At 38.0% G+C, this 22,995-nt stretch overlaps 1 protein-coding gene across 3 annotated transcripts; it reads right to left on the bottom strand.

The window, feature by feature from the left end:
• Positions 1-1,742: 1,742 nt before the first annotated feature.
• LOC125102965 (butyrophilin subfamily 1 member A1-like) lies at positions 1,743-17,344 on the bottom strand. Of its 3 annotated transcripts, none has more exons than XM_047734651.1 (10): positions 17,064-17,344; positions 16,019-16,147; positions 15,114-15,461; positions 6,033-6,314; positions 5,748-5,915; positions 5,390-5,410; positions 5,268-5,312; positions 4,425-4,451; positions 4,189-4,215; positions 1,743-2,736 (listed from the first exon to the last, which is right to left on the bottom strand). In XM_047734651.1, the coding sequence occupies exons 2-10, from the start codon at positions 16,095-16,097 to the stop codon at positions 2,081-2,083; spliced, it is 1,653 nt and encodes a 550-aa protein (XP_047590607.1). In that variant the 5' UTR covers positions 16,098-16,147; positions 17,064-17,344; the 3' UTR covers positions 1,743-2,080. The 3 variants fall into 3 exon arrangements, with proteins under 3 accessions (XP_047590607.1, XP_047590608.1, XP_047590609.1); XM_047734652.1 differs by having other exon boundaries at positions 5,268-5,294; XM_047734653.1 differs by lacking the exon at positions 5,390-5,410.
• Between the last annotated feature and the right edge of the window lie 5,651 nt (positions 17,345-22,995).

The raw sequence follows: 22,995 nt of genomic DNA, 5'->3' as shown, positions 1-22,995 counted from the left end.
CCTTAAACTCTCTGCCTAATGAAAGCAGATTATTCTCACTGTGATGTCAGACACTACAGGTATCTGTCCCCAGACCAGCAGTGATCGCTGAAGACTTCTTTGTGGCCTAGTTTTATTATTATTATTATTATTATTATTATTATTATTATTGTTTTCCATCCTGTCGTTTTTCTAATGGTTTTCCAGGACTTTTGTAATCTCATAGCTATCCAAGTTCCACTTCCCAAGTTTTAGGAACTTAATCAAAAGCTTAAATTGAACGTGCTGTTCATAAACACCCAATGAAAAGTCCAGCCATCATGACAAACCCTAGGGTATTGTCTTGAGGAAATGATGCTGGTCATCACAGCTTCAGCATCACCTGGTTTTGACGTTCAGCTCCCCATGCTGAGCTCAGTTTCCTGGCTTTTCCTCCCTCTCTCACCCCTCTGCTGTCCTGTATAGTGAATTGGTGAGAGAAAATTATTGCTGTGTACCCCACCTCCACCACCTGACACTACATAAGGATTTTGAGTTTTTTGATTGCAATAAAAGTGCTTTATGCTGACTTTTCTAAAAAAAAAATGAGTGGAGAAGTGACAGTGGAAGGAATCCCATTGTAGAACAAAATATGAATTTAGTTTCTTCAGGTGAGATGCTTAAAAACTCATTTGGAAATCTCATGCTGATTGCTCTGAGTATGTAAAAAAGTAACATATCCCTAACTGAACCCATTATCCTTCCTGTTCTATATCATAGTTCCAGTCCCCTTTGTTCCTATTTTGTGGTTATCTCCATGTAAAGGGTTCTCATGTCCAGAAATCCCTTCTCATCTACCATGTCCATTTGATTATAGCTATTAACATTTGTCTACCATTCATTTACCTCTCTCCTCCCTTAATTTTTGCTTGCTTTTGATATAAGTATTCTCTTTACTGTCAGTAATGTTAATATTCTGGGCTCTGGCTTCATTCTTCCTGGTTCCAGTACTGGTTTTACCTCTTAGTGTGTCAGTGAAATTTTGCTAAGAAGATATATCTTCCAAGAGAGGTGGTTAATGGGACTTACGGTTTAAAAATTGGTTAATAGTGTGGAAAATCTAAGTGGATTCTTCTATCTCTAGGAAGAGGGGGCTCATTTAACAGGAGAGACTCATATTTTATATCTTGAAGACATAAGCTTATTGAAGCCTTAGTTGCACTAAAGGCAAAGAAACCCTCAATAGTGGTAAGAAGATGATCAGAATAGGAAAAAAAAATATGCCAGTGTTAGCAGTGCCTTTCTCCATGAAGCCTCCAGATGTTTCTTCATTCTTATTTGAAAATTTTTCTCTGAAAGCGTAAAGTGCAACATCAATTCTTTTTTCATTCACATATTCCCATATGACACAATTCAAGACTTGCTAACCAGTGAGAATTTGTTAAAAAAAAAAAAAGTGTGTGTGTGTGTGTGTGTGTGTCTTTCATCACAGAAGCGTTGGGCTCCTGCTCAAATGGTTTATAGCTCTACATCAGTCCTCCCCACTGCATGGCAAACTCCAGGTTTCAAGGTCAGTGGACATGAACCTGAAGAAAGGGCAAGCCAAACTATTAACTTTCACGAGGCTTGAACAAATTTGTGTATCTACAATAGTAGTAATATGCATTAAGGATCCACTCAACTGTGGATATTTAATATCTTATCTGTAGATAAGATATTAAATATCTTCCCTTCAAACGCCTTCCCTTCAAACGCCACCGCTCCTTCATATTTGATAACAAAAATAACAGGAAGAGAGATTTTTCTTTTTAATGTAGTTTTAAAAATATTTACTTCAATACACAGTACCAGAACAGAAGAGAGGCCATGCATTTTTTTGGAATTTTCTTATGACAAATTGTTGCTGCTCAAAAAGACACTGTATTTCCCCAAAAATAACACAAGAGGAAATTCCCCCAATTATTTTTCAGTAGTCCCATTTCTCTTTCTGCCTTTGCCTCTCTGAAAGGGGCTGAAATCACACCTAGTGAAGCTGACCTACTCTCCACACAAGAACAGCTTTCTTGGAGAACATACCAATAAGAAGCCTGAGCAAAAGCAGCAGAGGTGCTGACACTTCACTTTATGCAGGTAATAGACGGTTAGCTTCTTGGGGGACACCCATGTCACCACTCCTTAAATGAGTTACAGAGGTATTTGGAGAAGAATCAGGACAATTTTCAGTGTCATCTGAAGTTGAGCAGATGGTCACAGATGTGCCAGCACCCTGAAGGCTAAAATAAGGATGCAGGGTCTTATGTAAGGTGACTCCAATAAAAGAAAAGATGTGAGACCCATCAAGCATGTTGTAAAATGACAAATCTCCGTCTTCCTGGTCCAAGAAAACTCCTATCCTTTGATGATGCTGTCTTGGTGACAGTGACTCTGAGGTGATGGGAACCTTGAATTCTCCTTCCTTGTATGCTAACACCCAGAAACCCTTCTCTGGACTTTCTACAAACCACCCCTTTCTTGTTACTGAATTTAAACAAACACCCACAGCCCATTTAGTTTCAGGTACAGCTTCTGTCCCAATATTGACTTCTACCTCCCAGTAATATCTCCCTGTTTCAAAGGAATTCTGGCCCAGAACACTGAAGACAGCTTCAGATTCCTCTTGTCCTTGGTATACTGAGGCATCACCGTCCTGAGGAACATTTCCCTTTGAAGAAACTTGTTTTCTATTCTCAGATATGATGAGACTTTTATGAGCATTGTCTTGATCCAGAGTAACAGCAACTGCAGGTATAGGGGGGAAATAGGTCATTCCACAGTGAAGACCAATTGGCCTTAGGAAAAATGCAAATACAGGGAAAAGAGAATGAAGGAAAATAAGAGGGAGAGCCACAGAAGAGGAGGTAAGACAATTTATGGTTTGTTCTGTGTCCTTCCTCAGGAGATATGTGTATATATCATAGAAAGCCAAGGCTGGATGACCTTGAGTAACCATTTGTTCCAGATGGGTTGAAACTATCTAACCTAGAGGGCTGTCTGCCTGGTTTGAAGATCCCCAGAGTCAGGTATTTCAAGATGGGGTCCCTCTAGCTGCTCTCTAATGCTTGACATAATAAGAAAGCCCTGTCAGAGTCCAATCACCGTGTATCTACTTTCATTAAGCTTCTTTGGTATAATTTTCATTTGATATAATTTATTATGTAATTATTAAGTCACCTACTTCTCATGTATTTTTATTAGATTTCTAATGGTTGAAATTGTAGACTTTGTAGTCAGACAGTTATGAATTTTTATAATTAATTTATCCTTAGTAAGTGTGATCTTGAAGCTACTTTGCTTCTCTTGTCCTTAATTTACCTTCATAATAATATATGCAATTATGATACTTCAGCATAGGACTGTTGTGAGAAATAAACAAGATAATGTGTAGAGAACTTACAACTATGTTTTGCCCATAATGAACACTTGGTAAATTCTTTAAGCTTCCAATAGTTATAGTAACACTAATACCAGCAGTAATAGCAGCAATAGTACTAATACCTGCAGTAATTAATTTGTTTCTTCTCAAATAAAATATTTTCAACAGTTAGAATTTTTTTCATAAGAATTTGTATGTGGGGATAGTAGAATGTACTTTAGTTTTTGGAGAATTAAATTGACTAGGAAAAATTCGTGGATGCAGGGATATTCAGAGTAAACCAGTTTGCACTAGAAACTGATAATCAACTAATAATTCTGGAAAGATTCTAAGATGGTTTTCCACTTACACTGAGATACAACAAGCTCCTCTGCTTCAGGCCAGTGTAACAGACTTCCTTCTGACCAAGTTGCTCTTGCACTGTTATTCCCATGAATAAATCTACCATATCACTTAAGTCTCAGATTAAAAATCAGTTCCTCGGGGAAAATCCTTAAATATACCATCTTTTTTTCTCATGGAAATTTATTATTCCTTCATAAACTTCATCACAATTTGTACATATACTTCTCCATGAAGTCAGAGATCAGATCTGCTTTATTTATTTGGCATTGAATAAATAGTGCTATAAATTAATGCTGGATGAATGAATGATATCAGAAAAGTAAAAAATCTGTTCAGAGTTCAGCATGAGATTGAGTCTGAACTGAAAGTCATGAAATGAATAACCAACCAGGTTTTACTGGGAGTTTATATAAATGTAAGAGTTTCTCATTTGTGTAAGAGATTATGTGGGATAAAATAATAAAGTCGCTCACCTGCTTTGAATTGTTCCTTTCTCCAGTCTAAAAAGAAAAAAAAAATCATATGGGAAAATACATAAAGAACATGTCTTCTCAACCAGTGGGATGCTTAACCCTTATTCCTTTATTCTTTTGGACTCCCACATTCAAAATAAAATTTCTGGAATATACCACATCTCTGAAAAATGCTCTTGAAATGCCTCATGAAATTTTGGGATACCTGAAGTCCCAAGACAACATGAGTTACTCACCAGCATACAATTTTGCTTTTCTCCAGTCTGAAATAAAACAAAAGAATTAGATTTTCCCATTCACAAGACCTTCACTCCAGAGTATTAAATTGCTGCAACCATGTGAAATTCGCGTGAAATCAACCACATGAAGTTTTATGATAGTGCTATATTTCTGTGTTCATCGCTTCAATGACAATTCTAGGGTATTTGCCTTCTTTGATCTCCTCTTTTATTTCTCATATTTCCCACATCCCACTAACATATTGTGATAAAATATGAGGTTCTGATTTTTTTGGGAGAGGAGAAGTGTACTGTAAAACCTAAAATTTCATGTGCTGTCTGATGACTTTGAGCTTCAAAGGTCTCTAAATACCTGTAAGCACCCCTGCTCTCACCAGATATGCCTCCACCCAGTAGAAGAAACTCCACACTCAACTAATTTTCCTACCAGTTGAGCCAGCTGAACCCCACCTGGTCCTCAACCTAATGGCCTTCAGCTCCCTATCAGCCTGCAAAATCACTCAAAAAAAGCCAATCACATACTTCCATAGAAACCAGTAGCACCTCATCTTATGGTTACTAAAGAGCTTGCCTTCCTCAGCCCCTGCTGGTTCACTCTGTTCCCAAGTGCAACATGTGATCCTGCATGGCTTATGTTGTCCTCCTCCCCCAGGATGTGAGTATAGGTGATTAATAAACTGCTGTCAAGCTCATATGTCCAGTGGTGGGTGTCATGTGTCTAAATATCTTATCCTATTTAGGGTGGAGAAGCCCTCCCTCACTAACAAGGTGAACAGGAGATGATCAGAACAGAGGGACAGACAAGATGCTTGGTCCAACTATAACATTGATATTACTCACCTCGTTGATATAACTGCTTCCTTCTGTCTGAAATGGAACAACAACCTGTGAGATACAAAGTACATAGCATGGAGGAAGGACTCTATTTCATCTATTACAACAAAGAAAAACGGAACACTTACCAAGTTCTTTTTTAAGAAGCTCTAAAAAGGAAAGATAACAGGTCTAAGGTTTATTTTCTAGACTATATTACCTAAGCCCAGATCCTGAATGCACTTCCACATACCTAGATCAAGAAATTCACCCTGAGAATTACTACAACCATTTTTTCTAACTCCATGTTTATACCAATGAATTTTCTCTCTCCATTGGACTCTATTATATTTTTCTCATAAAGGCTCTTGACTCCATGTCTTACTGGAGGTTGTGAGGTTCTAACTAAATGCACTCATGTCTCTCTGTTCCAACAGATTCCATCCATATGCTCAGCTAGAAGCCCATAAGTTCACAGATTCCACCTAGCCTGATTCACAGTTTTACCTTTGGCTTCACTTTCTTTCTCTTTTTCCTTCTGAACTTCCTGTACTCTTTTCTTCTCCTGTCGTTCTTTCAAGGCCAAAAACACAACAGCACTGAGGAAAATCCCAAGTAAGAGGAAAGTCACAGCAAATGCTCCCTTCCAAGGAGAGGTCCTAGGGAAGAAAGATTCTGATACAGAAACCCCCAAAACCTAATTAAAAACATTACCAAGCAATCCTATCCCATCCCAATTCCTAAATATCCCCTCCTCACAACTGTCCTGTCCCCCAAATGAGCAACACTGACCTGGAATAGAAATGGTTTCCACCTGCTCTTGTCCAAAGAAGGGGTTCTTCATGGAACAAGACACTTCTGTCTTTGAACTGTCTCTCACAATGAGAGATGCCTCTATTTGAAACAACCCATCATCGTCTTGGTTCTCATCCTCAGAGAGAGATGGTATCTTCTCTCCTCTTGCATCTGTCCATTGTACCTCAGGTTGGGGAAACCACCCCTTGCCTGTGCATGTCAGCTTTATTCCTTTATCTTCTGGACCTACCATAAAAACACGAGGACCAGAACCCAGGCCTGGAGAGGAGAAAGTCATTTGAGACCTAGACACCTTTGATCCAGAGTCCTTAATTTTACACAATAACACCAATGTGGGGACATGGACAAAGCACCATCATTCTTGGTGGGAAGAGAGGGTAGGGTTTCTTTTCTTCTCTCATGAAAAAATGGGTAATTGTGGCTAAATCTCAAGAAATTTGAAGCTGATACTAGGACTACTGATGTCTACCACATCTGCTCTGCAATTGGCCATAGAAGGAAAAGAGCAGAGTAAATTTTACAAATGTTAAGTTCTTTCAGAAAAACACCAGGAGTGCCTGGGTGGCTCAGTGGGTTAAAGCCTCTGCCTTCGGCTCAGGTCATGATCCCCGGGTTTTGGGATTGAGCCCTTCATCCAGCTCTCTGCTCAGCAGGGAGCCTGCTTCCTCCTCTCTCTCTGCCTGCTTCTCTGCCTACTTGTGATCTCTGTCTGTCACATAAATAAGTAAAATCTGAAAAAAAAAAAAAGAAAAAACAAGAAAAACACCAATACTTCTATATCTATCCTATATCTCTCTGTTTCACTTATTGAAGTCTTAAAGAAGGCTATCTTTGATTAAATTGATTCTTCCTGTAGTGACTTCTTTAAACAATATCATTTTGTAATGTTTCCAAATTTTCTTTCTTCTCCTGAGTGGAGAATATCTAAAAGATGAAGGTTGCCTTATTCCATGAAGGAGTTGATCTATTTTTATTTTTTTAACTTTTCCACTCTCATTTATTTCTTTTCTCTCTACCACCTCTCCTCTTTAACTTTGTACATGGGCCCACTAGGGGATCCATATCACCAGCACTTATATTAAAACATTACCTTACCAGAATGTTAGAAAAATCCATTGTCTCTTTGAGAATAATGGCTATTCTGGCTTCTAAGGCTATATATTATTTTATCCTTTTAAAATTTAATATTCATGGTATGGATCCTCTTACACCTAGCTCAGTCCTACTCTGATTCCTCAGATATAGGAAATATATTAGAAACCTCAGAGATCTTATCTTTTTTGGCTAAAAATAATGCAGCTAATAATTTTTACTACCAAATCCTGACCTGCCTGGGAAGGCCACACTTCTAAAAAACAGAAAGCAATCTGAAAGACAATTTTCAGAATTGTTTGAGAGAGCTGCCAACTGTCCTGAACAAAGGAAATTAATAGAAGTGAGTAAAACTGGTCATAAACAAAACAGACTCAACTATAGAACACAAACTGATAGTTACCAGAGGTTGTGTGTGTTGGGGGGTGGGGTGGGGGGGTGAAATAGATGAAGATTACCATGATGCACACTGAATAATGTATAGAATTGTTGAGTCACAATATTGTACACCTGAAACTAATGTATGTTAACTACACTTGAATTAAAATAAAAAGCTTAATAAAAAAAAGAAGTTAAGAGGAAATAGAAAACAGAAGACATCAAAGAGGAAAAAAAGAAACTGGTCATGAGCAAAATGCAACAGTCAAGGCCTAAGAAGAAAATACTAACAGACAAAAATAGATCTTGTGTCTCCTGGAAGAATATAACCAATGAAGCTCTAAGCTGAAATAAACAAAAACTATACCTATGTTGAGAAAGAGGAACAGGACACCTGGGTGGCTCAGTCAGTGTCAGCCTTCAGCTCAGATCATAATCCCAGGGTCTGGGATCAAGTCCCACATTACACTCCTTGTTCAATGGCGATCTTGATTCTTCCTCTGCCTACTGCTGCCTGTGTTTGTGGTCTGTCTCTCTCTGACAAATGAATAAATAATTCTTCAAAAAAAAAGAGAGAGAGAGAGAGAAAAAAGAACAGAAAGAAATGCCAATTCCTGGGCATAGAAGCAGCTGTACTAGGTAAGCAAAGTTTAACTAACAGAAGATAAGTGCAGATATATAATCAATCAAGTGCTTCTAAAGATTGGATTTATGTACATCAGCCAATGAACAGATATAGGAAAGGTACTGAAAAAAAATGACATGATGTACGTGAGGTTAGTTTTGGAACAGAAAAACTTTGACTTCCTACCCAGAAGATACTAGAGTGGTGGGTATTAAGGAGGGCACATATTGCATGGAGCACTGGGTATGGTGCATAAACAATGAATCTTGAAACACTGAAAAAATAAATTAAAAAAGGAGATACTAGAGTGGGATCACAGTAACAAGGCTCAGAAGAGTTTGTCACTCTTTCCTTCAAGACCTAATGGATTTGGATTCTTCTTATTAAAGTGATACATAAAGAAGATGGATAAAATAAGTCTACAGATATCTTGTTGGAAAAATAAAATAAAAAGTATTAATTTAAGATAGGCCTAACACATGCAAAAATGAATAAAAACTTTACAATTAAGAAATTTGGGCAGAGAATAAGGTTTAGAAATAGAAACACTATGATATTGTCATTATAAGCGCAAAGTATTTATAATTTGCCCTGGTGTTATGAGTTTATGGAAAATATGCATTTGTAAATTGGTACAGATTTTCTACATCATTTGCTAATAGTATAGAAATAACTGATATAATTAGGAACAAATATTTTAAGCATTCTATAAACTCTAATACCAAAATAATACTCATATAGATTAAAAAATATAAATGTAAAAAGCAAAGCAATAGAACAGAGATAGGAATGAACTACAACCATATGCATTTAACCACATAGAAAAATCTCACAAAAGCAAAAAACAAGCAAAATAAAAACAGACAAAAGAGTCCATCCACATATGTGAAATTCATAAACATATAAAAAGTAATCTGTGAGATTAGAAATCATAATAGTGATTACTCCTGAGAAAATCATAACTGAAAGGAAAAAAAATGGATTTTCCTGGATTCTAATTAAGCTGTTTCTTGATTTGAGTGCTGATTTCTCAGGTGTGTTCACTTTGTGAATATTCATTATGTGGCATTTAAAATCGGCAGTAAATTCTCTGTGTATGTTATATTTCAATATATTTTACAGAAAAGATATTAGGAGGAAGGAAGGTGAAATATTTTTTTTTTAAGATTTTATTTATTTATTTGACAGATAGAGATCACAAGTAGGCAGAGAGGCAGGCAGAGAGAGAGAGGAGGAAGCAGGCTCCCTGCCGATCAGAGAGCCCGACGTGGGGCTCGATCCCAGGACCCTGAGACCATGACCTGAGCCGAAGGCAGAGGCTTTAACCCACTGAGACACCCAGGCGCCCCTGAAATATATATATTTTTTTGATGTTGGTATAAAGGTGTACATCTAAGAGCACTAAAAAACTAAAAAGACATAGATAATGTTGACAGATCAGACTATGTAATACTTCTGAATTTCTATAATCATGATCATGATCATGAAATCACGATCACATGATTTCACTTATATGTAGAAACTAAAAATAAAACAAATGAACAAACAAACAAAACACCAAAAACAAATTCATAAATATAGGAAACAAACTGGCAGTTGCCAGAGGGGAAGGGAGTGTGGGATGGAAGAAATAAGTAAAGGAGATTAAGAGGTACAAACCTCCATTGGAAAGAAGATAGCAGAGGAATAGGAGGACCCTAGGCTCACCTCATCCCATGAACACAATTATATAACTATCAAATCACCCTAAATGTCCCCCAAATTGACCTGAAGATGTATGGAACAAACTCCATAACTAAAGGGAGAGAAGAGCCACATAGAAAAATGTAGGAGGTGGGAGATGTGGTTTAGGGGAGAAAGGGATTATGGGTGCTATGACGGGAAGGGAGCCGTAGTTATGGAGAATGGCAAGAGAGAGGGAGGAGCACACAGGACAACACACAAGGAGAACATTTCTCCAAAGCCATCAACTTAGAAAACAAGAATGGCTGAATTTCATTAGTTCTTTCAATCCTATAAATTGAAAGTGACAGAATGGAGACACATTTAACATGCAGTTGGATGTCAAAAGAAAGCCCGAGTAGCAATATTTACGTGGGACAAACTAGACTTTAAAATAAAGACTATAACAAGAGATAAAGAAGAGCACTATATCATATTAAAAGGGAAAATCTGATCAGAAGGTCTAACAATTGTAAATATCTATGCACCCAAAATGGGAGCACTCAAATATATAAGACAATAACCAACATGAAGGAACTAATTGATAATAATATAATAATAGTAGGGGACAGATTATTTAAACAGAAAATCAACAAGGAAACAATGGCTTTGATCGATACACAGGTCCAGATGGACTTTACAGATATATTCAGAACATTTTATTCTAAAACAACAGAATAAACATTCTTTTTAAGTGCATATGGAACATTCTTCAGAATAGATCACATATAGGTCACAGATCAGGCCTCAATGTGATTTTTCTGATCACAATGCTATGAAACATGAAGTAAATCACACACACACACACACACACACATACACACAAAGTCTGGAAAGACCACAAATCCATGGAGGTTAAACAACATGCTACTAGCCAATGAATGGGTCAACCAAGAAATCAAATCAAAGAATAAAAACACACATGGAAACAAATGAAAATGAAAACACAGTGGTTTAAAACCTGTGGGTTGCAGCAAAAGCTGTACTAAGAGGTAAGTGTATACCAATACTGGCCTACCTCGTGAAGCAAGAAAAATCTCAAATAAACAAGATATTACCATATAATAAGATTATATATAATTACATATAATTACATATAATTATAATTACATATAATAATTACCAAATAAACAAGAAATAACCATTCACATTAAGGAACTAGATAAAAGAACAACAACTGAAGCCTAAAGTCAGTAAAAGGAGGGCAATAATGAAGATTAGAGCAGGGGCGCCTGGGTGGCTCAGTGGGGTAAGCGTCCAGCTCTTGATTTTGGCTCTGGTCATGATCTGAGGATCATGAGATCAAACCCTGCACTGGGAGTGGAGCCTGCTTCAGATCCTCTCTCCCCTTTCTCCATATCCTCACCAACACCTGTTGTTTCTTGTGTTGTTAATGTTAGCCCTCCTGACAGGTTTAAAATGGTATCTCATTGTGGTTTTATTTTATATATCCCCGATGATGGGTGATGTTGAGCATCCTTCAATGTGTCTGTTGGCCCTCTGGATGTCTTCTTTGGAAAAGTGTCTTCTGCCCATTTCTTAACTGGATCTCTGTTTTTTGAGGGTTTAGTTTGATAAGTTCTTTGTAGATTTTGGATACCAACCATTTATCAGATGTCTTGTTTACATAGTTTCTTCTATGCTTTTTTGAGCCCAGCTGGTATCCTTATAATTGTTTTAAATTCTAGTTCAGACACCTTACTTATATCTGTATTAATTAAATCCCTGGTTGTGAGTTCTGTCACATGTTCTTTCTTTTGGGATGAAGTCCTCTCTCTCATCATTTTGTTCAGAAAAGAAAAGAAGAAAGAAAAAAGAACACCAACAACAAAAAACAAAAATCAAAGAGAAAGAAAACACACACACACACACACACACACACACCACCAACAACAAGAAAAACAAAAATAAAAAACAAGAAAACCAAATAAAAACAAGACTAGATCCTGGGTGTATTTTGGTCTACTTGCTAAAAGAATCTAGATCCCAAAATAAATAATAATAATAATAATAATAATAACAATGTAGAATACATTAAATTAGATAAATGTAAACTATATATATATTAAAATTAAAAAAATAAAAAATAAATTGGAAAATGTAAAAAAATAAGTGAAAAAATAATTTCAAAGTAAAGAATGAAAGTGAAACAGAAATTAGATCTTATTTCCCCTAGAGCTGAAACTTTGTAGCAGTCTGTGATCAATAAACTTGGTGTGACTAGTTATTTGTGCTGGTCTTCTGGGGGATGGACCAGCTGCGTTGATTCTCAGGATAACTTGTTTTAGTAGAAATGCGTTTCCAGGGTGGAAGAGGGTAGAGCTTGGTGTACACAGCTCCAGCCTCCAATTAGTGGTGCTATTTTGCTCCCTGAAGTCTTTCAGCACTGTTGGGCATATGAAAATGGCTGTAACCTGCTCTCTAGCCTCAGGGCTGAAAGTTTGGACCCCTACTCTTCAGTGAACCTTCAGAGAAGAGCAATCAATCACCCTATTTGTGTCCTCAGTTTCCCTCTGAACCCTGGATTCACCCTACCTGTGTTTGAGCCTTTTTATCTCAGGTGTGCCTCAGAGTTTGCAAACTCTAAATTTCAGAGACTGCCAGATGGGGACACATGTTGTTTCTCTAGGGGAGGTTTTCACTAGGCTTGCTGGCCTATCCCAGGAAAGCGGTCAGACAACAGCCTGGTGATTTGCAGTTCATAGCAGAAATCTGGCACGAGGACCTGCTACTCTCCACTGGATTCCCAGATCCTATGCCTGGGAACAGCACAGCATCTTGATCTTGGTGCCATCCATTCTTCCTGTGACCCAGGGAATCCTCAGACCATACTGTCCCTCCTGGGATTCTGCCCCTTTTCACCACATGGGCACCTGTAAGCCAGTCAAGGCCCCCATGATAGCAGACCAAATTATGGAAGAAGCCCAAGTATCCATCAACTGATAAGTGGATAAAGAAGTAGTATATATATAATGGAATATAATTCAGCCATAAAAAAATAAAACAATGAAATCTTGCCACTTGCAATGACATGGGTGGACCTAGAGAGTATACTGCTAAGCAAAATAAGTCAGAGAAAGAAAAATACCATATGATTTTACTCACATGTGGAATTTAAGAAACAAAACAAAGGAGCAAAGTAGGAAAAAAAGGAGAGAGAGAGAAAGAAATAGTCTTTTAATTATGGAGAACAACCTGATGGTTACCAGAGGGGATGGGGTAGGGAATGGCTAAGTGTATGTGTATACGGTATATATGGCATATATATATATATATATATATATATATATATATATATATATATATATATTTGTGTATATGGAGCAGAAAATTACTTGACATTTTAATGTGTTGTTAACTGTGCTGAATTAACTATTGCTTGAGTTTTCCTCTAAACTTTCCCCTCTCTGATTCTGATTGTAATATTTCAGCTTCAGAAATATATGGCTTAAAGTAGGACTGCATGAATAAGACTCTTTAGCTACATTGTTGAGTACACAAATTAGTGAGAGCAATTGTGTAATATAGGTGGGAAAAAGAATGTCAATGAAGGAAACCTTGATAGAATGATTGGGACGTTTCCCAAAACCTAACAAAGAGAGATCTTTAGGTGTTTCTTATAGTGTTGCATCAAGAGTCTTTAATAGGATCACTAAATGGCTCAGTCAGTTAAGCATAAGATTCTTGATTTCAGCTTAGGTCGTGGTCTCAGTTCATGAGATCAAGCTCCATGAGGAGATCTGCATGTAGCTCTGTCCTCAGCAGAGAGTCTGCTTGAGATTCTCTTTTTCCCTCTGCCCTCTCTTTCTAAGTAAATAAATAAAATCTTTTAAAAAATTCTTTAATAATATCTGTGACTTAATCACTGGAGTCAAGGGGAGAGATGTAACGAAACCTGAGATGATGGGTATCCTAGCACTAACAAGGGAGGGCCCAAGACTGGAACTCTCCTCTGAATGCTTTGGGCCACACAGGACCTTTGTGTAATTATTACTCGAGGGAAAGAGGGACAGAAGCTCCAGTAAGAACTAAGACAAAACTTTATACTAGCATGATTGGCTGAGGGCTCAAAGTTTCAATATTGTTTTTAAACAAGTTAATGTAAACATCTTAAAGACTAATTTAGGAACAGAGATTAAGGTCTGCTATATAAATATATGTTATAATTACAAATTATATTATGTATTTTATTTTATTATCATATATAATTATTGATATCTTTATATAAATATATAAAAAAGAGATAAAGAACATAGAACAATCTGGTATTAATAGTTACTTTGGAGGAGAAAAAGGAACATTGAAGGGAAAGGAAGGATTATCAATTTGTATTTTATATTGTTCTGAATTATTTGAGTTTGATACAATAAATTATAATTTTATTATAATTAAAAATGAAACAGCACTGATGATGATAAAATTTACAGTGGTCAATTCAATATCCTGTGGACCAATCTCAGTCCATCTCAGCTTTTCACACTAAGCCCTCTCTTCAGGATTTTTTTTTTTTTAAAGATTTTATTTATTTATTTGACAGAGAGAGATCACAAGTAGATGGAGAGGCAGGCAGAGAGAGAGAGAGGGAAGCAGGCTTCTCGCTGAGCAGAGAGCCCGATGCGGGACTCGATCCCAGGACCCTGAGATCATGACCTGAGCCGAAGGCAGCAGCTTAACCCACTGAGCCACCCAGGCGCCCTCTTCAGGATTTTTATTCCTCAAAAGCTACTCCTGCTTCACTTAGTCACTGCACACCGATTAATTTCTAGCCTCAATCCTGTGATGACAAGTTTAATTCTCTGCAATACCAGTCCACCCTGTCACAATCCCCACAGTTACTTCCTCCAAACTGTGCATTCAAGACTCAACCACTGACATTCCCAGCTGAACCTCTGTCCATCAGAGCAGCCAACTGGGATTCTGGTCTCTGCCAGTAATGGTACATTTTGGTAGTCATGATGCCTTCCTTCAAAATGTGTGAAAATACACAAACCAGGGAAATAAATGATCTATTTGTATAGTAGATATTTATGGAAGTCATTAAATTTTAAAGTACAGCACAATATATGTATGAAAAGATTAAGAAAATTTCAGGTTAAATCCAGTGTCTAAGATGTTGACCAGCTCCAAGAATATCTGCCTTTTTGTCTGTGTTCTGTTCATCATCCCCCCGACCCACCAAAATCAAATGCAGAACACTTAGATTCCCGTAGAGTGATCTGTAGTCTCAGATAATTACTCACCGATCACCTTCAGCTCCAAAGTGGCTTCTTCATAGTCACTGCCTTTTTGAAAAAAACACTTGTATATTCCATTGTCTGAGATCCGGAGACCATAGATTCTCACAGCGACTCTTCCCTCGGTGATGTAATCTTTCACCAACTCTGCTCTCCCTTTGAAATCTACCAGCTGTTCTCCCGCCTGCTCCATTCCATCCTTATACACATACACAGCCTCTGAGAACTGGGAGCGGAACCACCTCAGCTCCATGCTCTCCACATTCATGGCCGGGGACACACGGCAGGGCAGCACTGTGTCTGTACCCAGCATGGCAACAATTGGCTCTGATGGACCAATGACCAAGAATGAATCTGTGGAATAGAGCCACCATGAAAAGAATATCAATGACCTGCCTGGGCATTTTGGAACACAGCATCATTACTGGCCTAGTAGAATCCCATAGACATTCTGCTATTCACATATCAGTTCTCAGCAGCAAACATTCAGACTGAAGATGGCAGTGAAAAAAAAGGGCATCTCTACCCAGTCAACAGGCTAATCTCTTATTAAACAAATGATTTTTAAAATTGCAATGGTGATAAATTCTATGAAGAAGGAGGGAAGAGCGCTGGGAAATCATGAAACCAGAGTTTTTAATTAGGTCTTGGCCATCAGAAAATGCATTCTTCATGAAGGAGAGGTCTGAATGAATTAGAAAAAATAATTAGTGAAATAATTCTACCTGATTCTTTCTCTCATTCATATAATGATTTAATTACCCTCATGTATGGGCAGATAAATTACTATATTGAAATAAAGGATTTAGAATTAACCCAGGTATATATTGAGTAGTGATGGAGTAATTTAATCCTTCTGTTCAGATAATAAAACAATCTAAGCATATAAAATAAAAAAAAAATATTGTTACCTGAGCCCCACATGGACACCTGGAGAAGTAGGATAGAGAAGAGGTCTCTTAGCTCAGAGAAGTCCAGGGAACCCACCATCTTTCTCAGAGCAGACAACAGTATGACACACAGTAAGGTCCCGAAAGTAGCTGAATTAAGGACAAAAGTGGAATCCATAAGGTAAAAATAATCGTGATAGCTAAGGCAGTTCACAGTGATTCTAAGAAATTACCTCCAGAAACTCTCAAACAACTGTAGTATGTCTCTCTGGGAACATTAGAGAAGACTTTAACACTCACAAAAAAGAACTTTTGTTTCCCTTCCCTGAGGAAACAGTCTTCGTCTTTTTTTTTTTTTTTTAAAGATTTTATTTATTCATTTGTCAGAGAGAGAGAGAGAGAGAGAGAGGGAGAACACAAGCAGGGGGAGCAGCAGGCAGAGGCAGAGAGAGAAGCAGGCTCCCTGCTGGGCAAGGAGCCCGATGCGGGACTCGATCCCAGGACCCCGGGATCATGACCTGAGCCGAAGGCAGCGGCTTAACCCACTGAGCCACCCAGGCGTCCCCTTTTTTTTTTTTTTTTAAAGATTATTTAATTTATTTGACAGAGAGAGAGATCACAAGCAGGCAGAGAGAGAGGGGGAAGCAGGCTCCCCACTGAGCAGAGAGCCCGATGTGGGGCTTGATCCCAGGACCCTGAGATCATGACCCGAGCCAAAGGCAGAGGCTTAACCCACTGAGCCACCCAGGCGCCCCAACAGTCTTCATTTTAACAACCATGTTCTGCAGTGAAAAATCTGTCCACAATCTCTCTAATCTCTTTTCTAACTCAAGAACATCTTGTCCAGTGGACAAAGAGACCCAGAGGAGGCAATGAGCAACCACAGAAAGAGATGGGTTTAGCACAAACATTAATTTGGCCTCAATGAATTCCACCCCCTCCCCACATTCCTATATGATGGAGGAGCATTTGTAACTTGGCCTGTCCTCTGACAACCCCTAGGATACTTGCCCAAATCTCTCAGTTCTCTCTCTCTTGCCCATCACCCACAAAATACAATACTCACATTTTTTATGTTCTTCTTACAGAGATGAAGGCATCTGGAAACTTCTCAGACTCATGGCCACAGGCACCAGGAATAAATACTCTCTGCCATTCCTCTCAGTTACCTGTTCTTGGCTGACCACAGGTCTCTCCTAGGAGAGTTTCTCCAAAATGCCAAGAAGATATCAGACTTTACAAATCATGGGGCCAGGTTTTTTTATGGGAGTTCAGACAACTGAGAAAAAGATGGCCCCTGCACGGAATCCCTCAGCGGTACACTTCCCTTTGGCCACCCTGACACACTCAAAACCGAAAGTAAAATAAGGTAAAAAAAAAAAAACAAACTTTGACCTGTCACTTATAATAAGTCTATCTAATGAGTACATACTTACAAAGTATAGAGGAGTTCAAAAACAAGTGATTTCTTTCTTTCTGAGAAGTATATTGTCTAGGTTAGTAGCATAGATATTAGAACTTGATGACCTGATGAGGCTATTTATAGCTTATCATTTTGAATGAGTTATACAACCTCCATGTGCCTCAGTTTCCTCATGTGACAGTGTGTTCAATAATAGTATCTATCCTAAGTTTGGGGTGAAGGGTACATGAATGTATTTAAAGCATTTAGAAAAGTGTCAATAACTTATAATTTAAGTATAGCTTGTTAGCAATTTTTATTATATTATTATTATTAAAATATTATATGTTTTTATTTTAATGTCTTGCTCAGTCACCACAATATATCTGCTTTGAAGATGAATTTTCATCTTCCTGTTGGACCCCTCATTCCATTAGGCAGGAAACTGAGAAGACCTGGGCACAGTCACACTCTCTGAATCTTCTTGCAGACAGAAATTTTCTCCACTGATATCTGGATTTTATCCATCTCAACCAGGATAAAAGAAAAATAGTATAAAATTCCCCAAATGATTCTCTGAGACTTTGATCTTCCTTCAATGCTATAAATAATGGAAGTGATAAGGATGAGATGTCTGTCCCTTACCTACCTAACTCATTTTAGTTTTGAAGATCCTTCAAGTTCCATGAATTCTAGAATAATTGTTTCTTGCTTAGGATCACAGAAAGAAATTCTGAACTAGAGATTGGAAAAATTTTAAAAACTTGAATCTACATCTTTGAAATTCTATATCTAAGATTGAACATCTATATATGGTTTATAAGATACATAGCAAAACAGGAAATAAATTATTACAAACCAGACATATTCTAACACAATTGTAGATATTGCACCATTATTTTAAAATAAAAACATTCAGGGAGAAATCATTCAAAGAAGCAAAAATATCTTTTCAAATAGATACATTCATTAACAACATGGACTTTCAAGTATTGCATGGTGCTAATAACATACAACTGGATTTTAAAAGAGCAAAATCAGTTGGGAACTCAAAAAAAGAAATTTGTAGTCATAGTCAGAAGAGAACAAAGCCGTTATAGAACATATAAATGAAGTTATAGAAGTTTTAAGTTATATAGACTATGCTATACCAAATCTTTATGACTTTGTGAGATCCACTAATTTCTCTTTATTTTTTATTAATATAAATCCACTGCAGGCAGTTAAGATGGATTAGTAGAAATGACCCGGTGTGACACTTATGGAGTCCCTTTCTCCACTGCGCTGGGAGTTTCAGATCTTTCCCAGGTGTTCTTATATAAACAAACACCAGAATATCTGCTTATTTAAGTATTCTTTTTGAAACTTGTTCAAATATTTAATCTCAGTAGAGATTTGGATTTACATTTTCTAAGCAGTCAGGGTTTTGACATGCTTGTGAATGATACTTGAATTTAAGTTTATGAAATAAGTCACTGCCACAGGAAGACCACAGTCTCCCTTGAGGCACCTACTCTATTGGGAGAGGTTAGCAGAAAAAGAGAAACAGATAAAGACAGCATATGGCTCTTCCATTCCTAGGTAGCTAACTTCAACAGAAAACATGTAACAAACCTACCCTTTCCCTTACTCCAACTTAAATAACAGTGGCTACCCAAAGTGGAATAAACAGAACTTGGAATGTATCTCCAAACCTTCTCCCTGCTCCAAGCCCCTGTGTTCAAAACCTGCAACCTTCACTCTTTACGTAAGACAAGTTTTGTGAGGCAGAAATTTCTGATTCTTTGTCCAGAAATTTCTTCCTTTTGTCCTTACATTTAGATGTTCATTTTATCACTTAGATTATTCTAATAATCTAAGGAATGTAAAGACTATTTACTCAGGAATGTAAAGGCTATTTACTGAGTAAATAGTAAATTTCTGAGTAAAGGCTATTTACTCAGGAATGTAAAGGCTATATTTGTAGTAATGAATCCAAAGTGACAGATGTGTGATGGAAGCTGATTATTCTTCTTTTATACATAATGGGTTTTCAGGACTGTAGACACGTTGGGCTTTTTTTTTTTGTTTGTTTGTATGTAGTTCTAAAACTTCAAAAAATTTTATATATAAATGGCATTTTTTCTCCATCAATTTAACTCTTTCTGAAGTGTCCTTTTTGTGATTCTGGTCCCTAATCTGCTTCCCAGTTCAGAAAACCTGTTAAATGACTGTTGAAGCTCTGGATCTAGTATGCTTAATTAAACTTATTTTATCTCTTTGATTTAAAGTATCATATTCTGGGAGGAGGAGTCAAGATGGCGGAGAAGTAGCAGGCTGAGACTACTTCGGGTAGCGGGAGATCAGCTAAATAGCTTATCTAAAGATTGCAAACACCTACAAATCCAACGGGAGATTGAAGAGAAGAAGAACAGCAATTCTAGAAACAGAAAATCAACTACTATCTGAAAGGTAGGACTGGCGGAGAAGTGAATCCAAAGCGACTGGAAGATAGACCGCGGGGGGAGGGGCCGGTTCCCGGCTCCCGGCGGAGCAACGGAGCACAAAATCAGGACTTTTAAAAGTCTGTTCCACTGAGGGATATCGCTCCAGAGGCTTAACTGGGGTGAAGCCCAGGCGGGGTCAGCGCGGCCTCAGGTCCCGCAGGGTCGCAGAAGGATTGGGGGTGTCTGAGTGGGGCAGAGCTTACCGATATTAGAACGGGGAAGCCGGCTACAGAGACAGAACCGAGGAGTGACTCTCAGCTCGGGGTTGCCTTGAACCGGTCGCAGGTTCGGTCAGCTCAGAGCGCGGCCAGAGGCCAGGGTGACAGGAGTCATTGGGCGCTGTTCTCTGAGGGCGCACTGAGGAGTGGGGCCCCAGGCTCTAGGCTCCTCCAGGCCGGAGACCGGGAGGCCACCATCTTCATTCCCGTCCTCCGGAACTCTACGGAAAGCGCTCAGGGAACAAAAGCTCCCGAAAGCAAACCCGAACGGATTAATCAGCACGGCCCCGGGTAAGGGCGGTGCAACTCCGCCTGGGGCAAAGACGCTTGAGAATCACTACAACAGGCCCCTCCCCCAGAAGATCAAAGGGAAACCCAGCCAGGACCAAGTTCACCTACAAGGAGTGCAGTTTCAATACCAAGGAGAGCGGCGGAATTCCAAGGAGAAGAAAGCAAAGCACGGAACTCATGGCTTTCTCCCCATGATTTTTTAGCCTTGCAGTTAATTTAATTTTTTTTTTCTTTTTCAATTTTTTTTTCTTTTTCTCTTCTTCTGCTAAATTTTTTAACTTTTACCGTTTTCTTTTTTAACGTTTTTTAAATAGTTTATCTAATATATATATATTTTTCCTCTTTTTATATTTTTTCTTTATCGGCTTTCTTTTTTTAAATAGTTTCTTTTTTTTTTCTTTTTGAACCCCTTTTTATCCCCTTTCTCCCCCCTCACGATTCGGGATCTCTTCTGATTTGGCTAAAGCATATTTTCCTGGGGTTGTTGCCACCCTTTTAGTATTTTACTTGCTCCTTCATAAACTCTTATCTGGACAAAATGACAAGGCGGAAAAATTCACAACAAAAAAAAGAACAAGAGGCAGTACCAAAGGCTAGGGACCTAATCAATACAGACATTGGTAATATGTCAGATATAGAGTTCAGAATGACGATTCTCAAGGTTCTAGCCAGGCTTGAAAAAGGCATGGAAGATATTAAAGCAACCCTCTCGGGAGATATAAAAGCCCTTTCTGGAAAATAAAAGAACTAAAATCTAACCAAGTTGAAATCAAAAAAGCTATTAATGAGGTGCAATCAAAAATGGAGGCTCTCACTGCTAGGATAAATGAGGCAGAAGAAAGAATTAGCGATATAGAAGACCAAATGACAGAGAATAAAGAAGCTGAGCAAAAGAGGGACAAACAGCTACTGGACCAAGAGGGGAGAATTCGAGATATAAGTGACACCATAAGACGAAACAACATTAGAATAATTGGGATTCCAGAAGAAGAGGAAACAGAGAGGGGAGCAGAAGGTATGTTGGAGAGAATTATTGGAGAGAATTTCCCCAATATGGCAAAGGGAACAAGCATCAAAATTCAAGAGGTTCAGAGAACCCCCCTCAAAATCAATAAGAATAGGTCCACACCCCGTCACCTAATAGTAAAATTTACAAGTCTTAGTGACAAAGAAAAGATCCTGAAAGCAGCCCGGGAAAAGAAGTCTGTAACGTACAATGGTAAAAATATTAGATTGGCAGCAGACTTATCCACAGAGACCTGGCAGGCCAGAAAGAGCTGGCATGATATATTCAGAGTACTAAATGAGAAAAACATGCAGCCAAGAATACTATATCCAGCTAGGCTATCATTGAAAATAGAAGGAGAGATTAAAAGCTTCCAGGACAAACAAAAACTGAAAGAATTTGCAAACACCAAACCAGCTCTACAGGAAATATTGAAAGGGGTCCTCTAAGCAAAGAGAGACCCTAAAAGTAGTAGATCAGAAAGAAACAGAGACAATATACAATAACAGTCACCTTACAGGCAATACAATGGCACTAAATTCATATCTCTCAATACTTACCCTGAATGTTAATGGGCTAAATGCCCCAATCAAAAGACAGAGGGTATCAGAATGGATCAAAAAACAAAACCCATCTATATGTTGCCTACCAGAAACTCATCTTAAACCCGAAGACACCTCCAGGTTTAAAGTGAGGGGGTGGAAAAGAATTTACCATGCTAATGGACATCAGAAGAAAGCAGGAGTGGCAATCCTTCTATCAGATCAATTAGATTTTAAGCCAAAGACTATAATAAGAGATGAGGAAGGACACTATATCATACTCAAAGGAACTGTCCAACAAGAAGATCTAACAATTTTAAATATCTATGCCCCTAACGTGGGAGCAGCCAACTATATAAACCAATTAATAACAAAATCAAAGAAACACATCGACAAGAATACAATAATAGTAGGGGATTTTAACACTCCCCTCACTGAAATGGACAGATCATCCAAGCAAAAGATCAACAAGGAAATCAAGGCCTTAAATGACACACTGGACCAGATGGACATCACAGATGTATTCAGAACATTTCCCCCCAAAGCAACAGAATACACATTCTTCTCTAGTGCACATGGAACATTCTCCAGAATAGATCACATTCTTGGTCCTAAATCAAGTCTCAACCGGTATCAAAAGATTGGGATCATTCCCTGCATATTTTCAGACCACAATGCTCTAAAGCTAGAACTCAATAACAAGAGGAAATTTGGAAAGAACCCAAATACATGGAGACTAAACAGCATCCTTCTAAAGAATGAATGGGTCAACCAGGAAATTAAAGAAGAATTGAAAAAATTTATGGAAACAAATGATAATGAAAACACAACGGTTCAGAATCTGTGGGACACAACAAAGGCAGTCCTGAGAGGAAAATATATAGCGGTACAAGCCTTTCTCAAGAAACAAGAAAGGTCTCAGGTACACAACCTAACCCTACACCTAAAGGAGCTGGAGAAAGAACAAGAAAGAAAGCCTAAACCCAGCAGGAGAAGAGAAATCATAAAGATCAGAGCAGAAATCAATGAAATAGAAACCAAAAAAACAATAGA

The sequence above is a fragment of the Lutra lutra genome, chromosome 6 (genome assembly GCF_902655055.1).
Source record: "Lutra lutra chromosome 6, mLutLut1.2, whole genome shotgun sequence".
Taxonomy (NCBI): domain Eukaryota; kingdom Metazoa; phylum Chordata; class Mammalia; order Carnivora; family Mustelidae; genus Lutra; species Lutra lutra.
The sequence above is the reverse complement of the archived record's forward strand: the minus strand, read 5'-3'. Positions and strand labels throughout refer to the sequence as shown.

Coding starts and splice junctions, on each gene's coding strand:
- LOC125102965 (XM_047734651.1), bottom strand. CDS start 16,097: ATGGTGGGTTCCCTGGACTTCTCTGAGCTAAGAGACCTCTTCTCTATC. Junction 5,916..6,032: donor GGAAACCATTTCTATTCCAG/GTCAGTGTTGCT, acceptor TTTCTGTATCAG/AATCTTTCTTCCCTAGGACC. Junction 4,216..4,424: donor AAAAGCAAAATTGTATGCTG/GTGAGTAACTCA, acceptor TTTTCTTTTTAG/ACTGGAGAAAGGAACAATTC.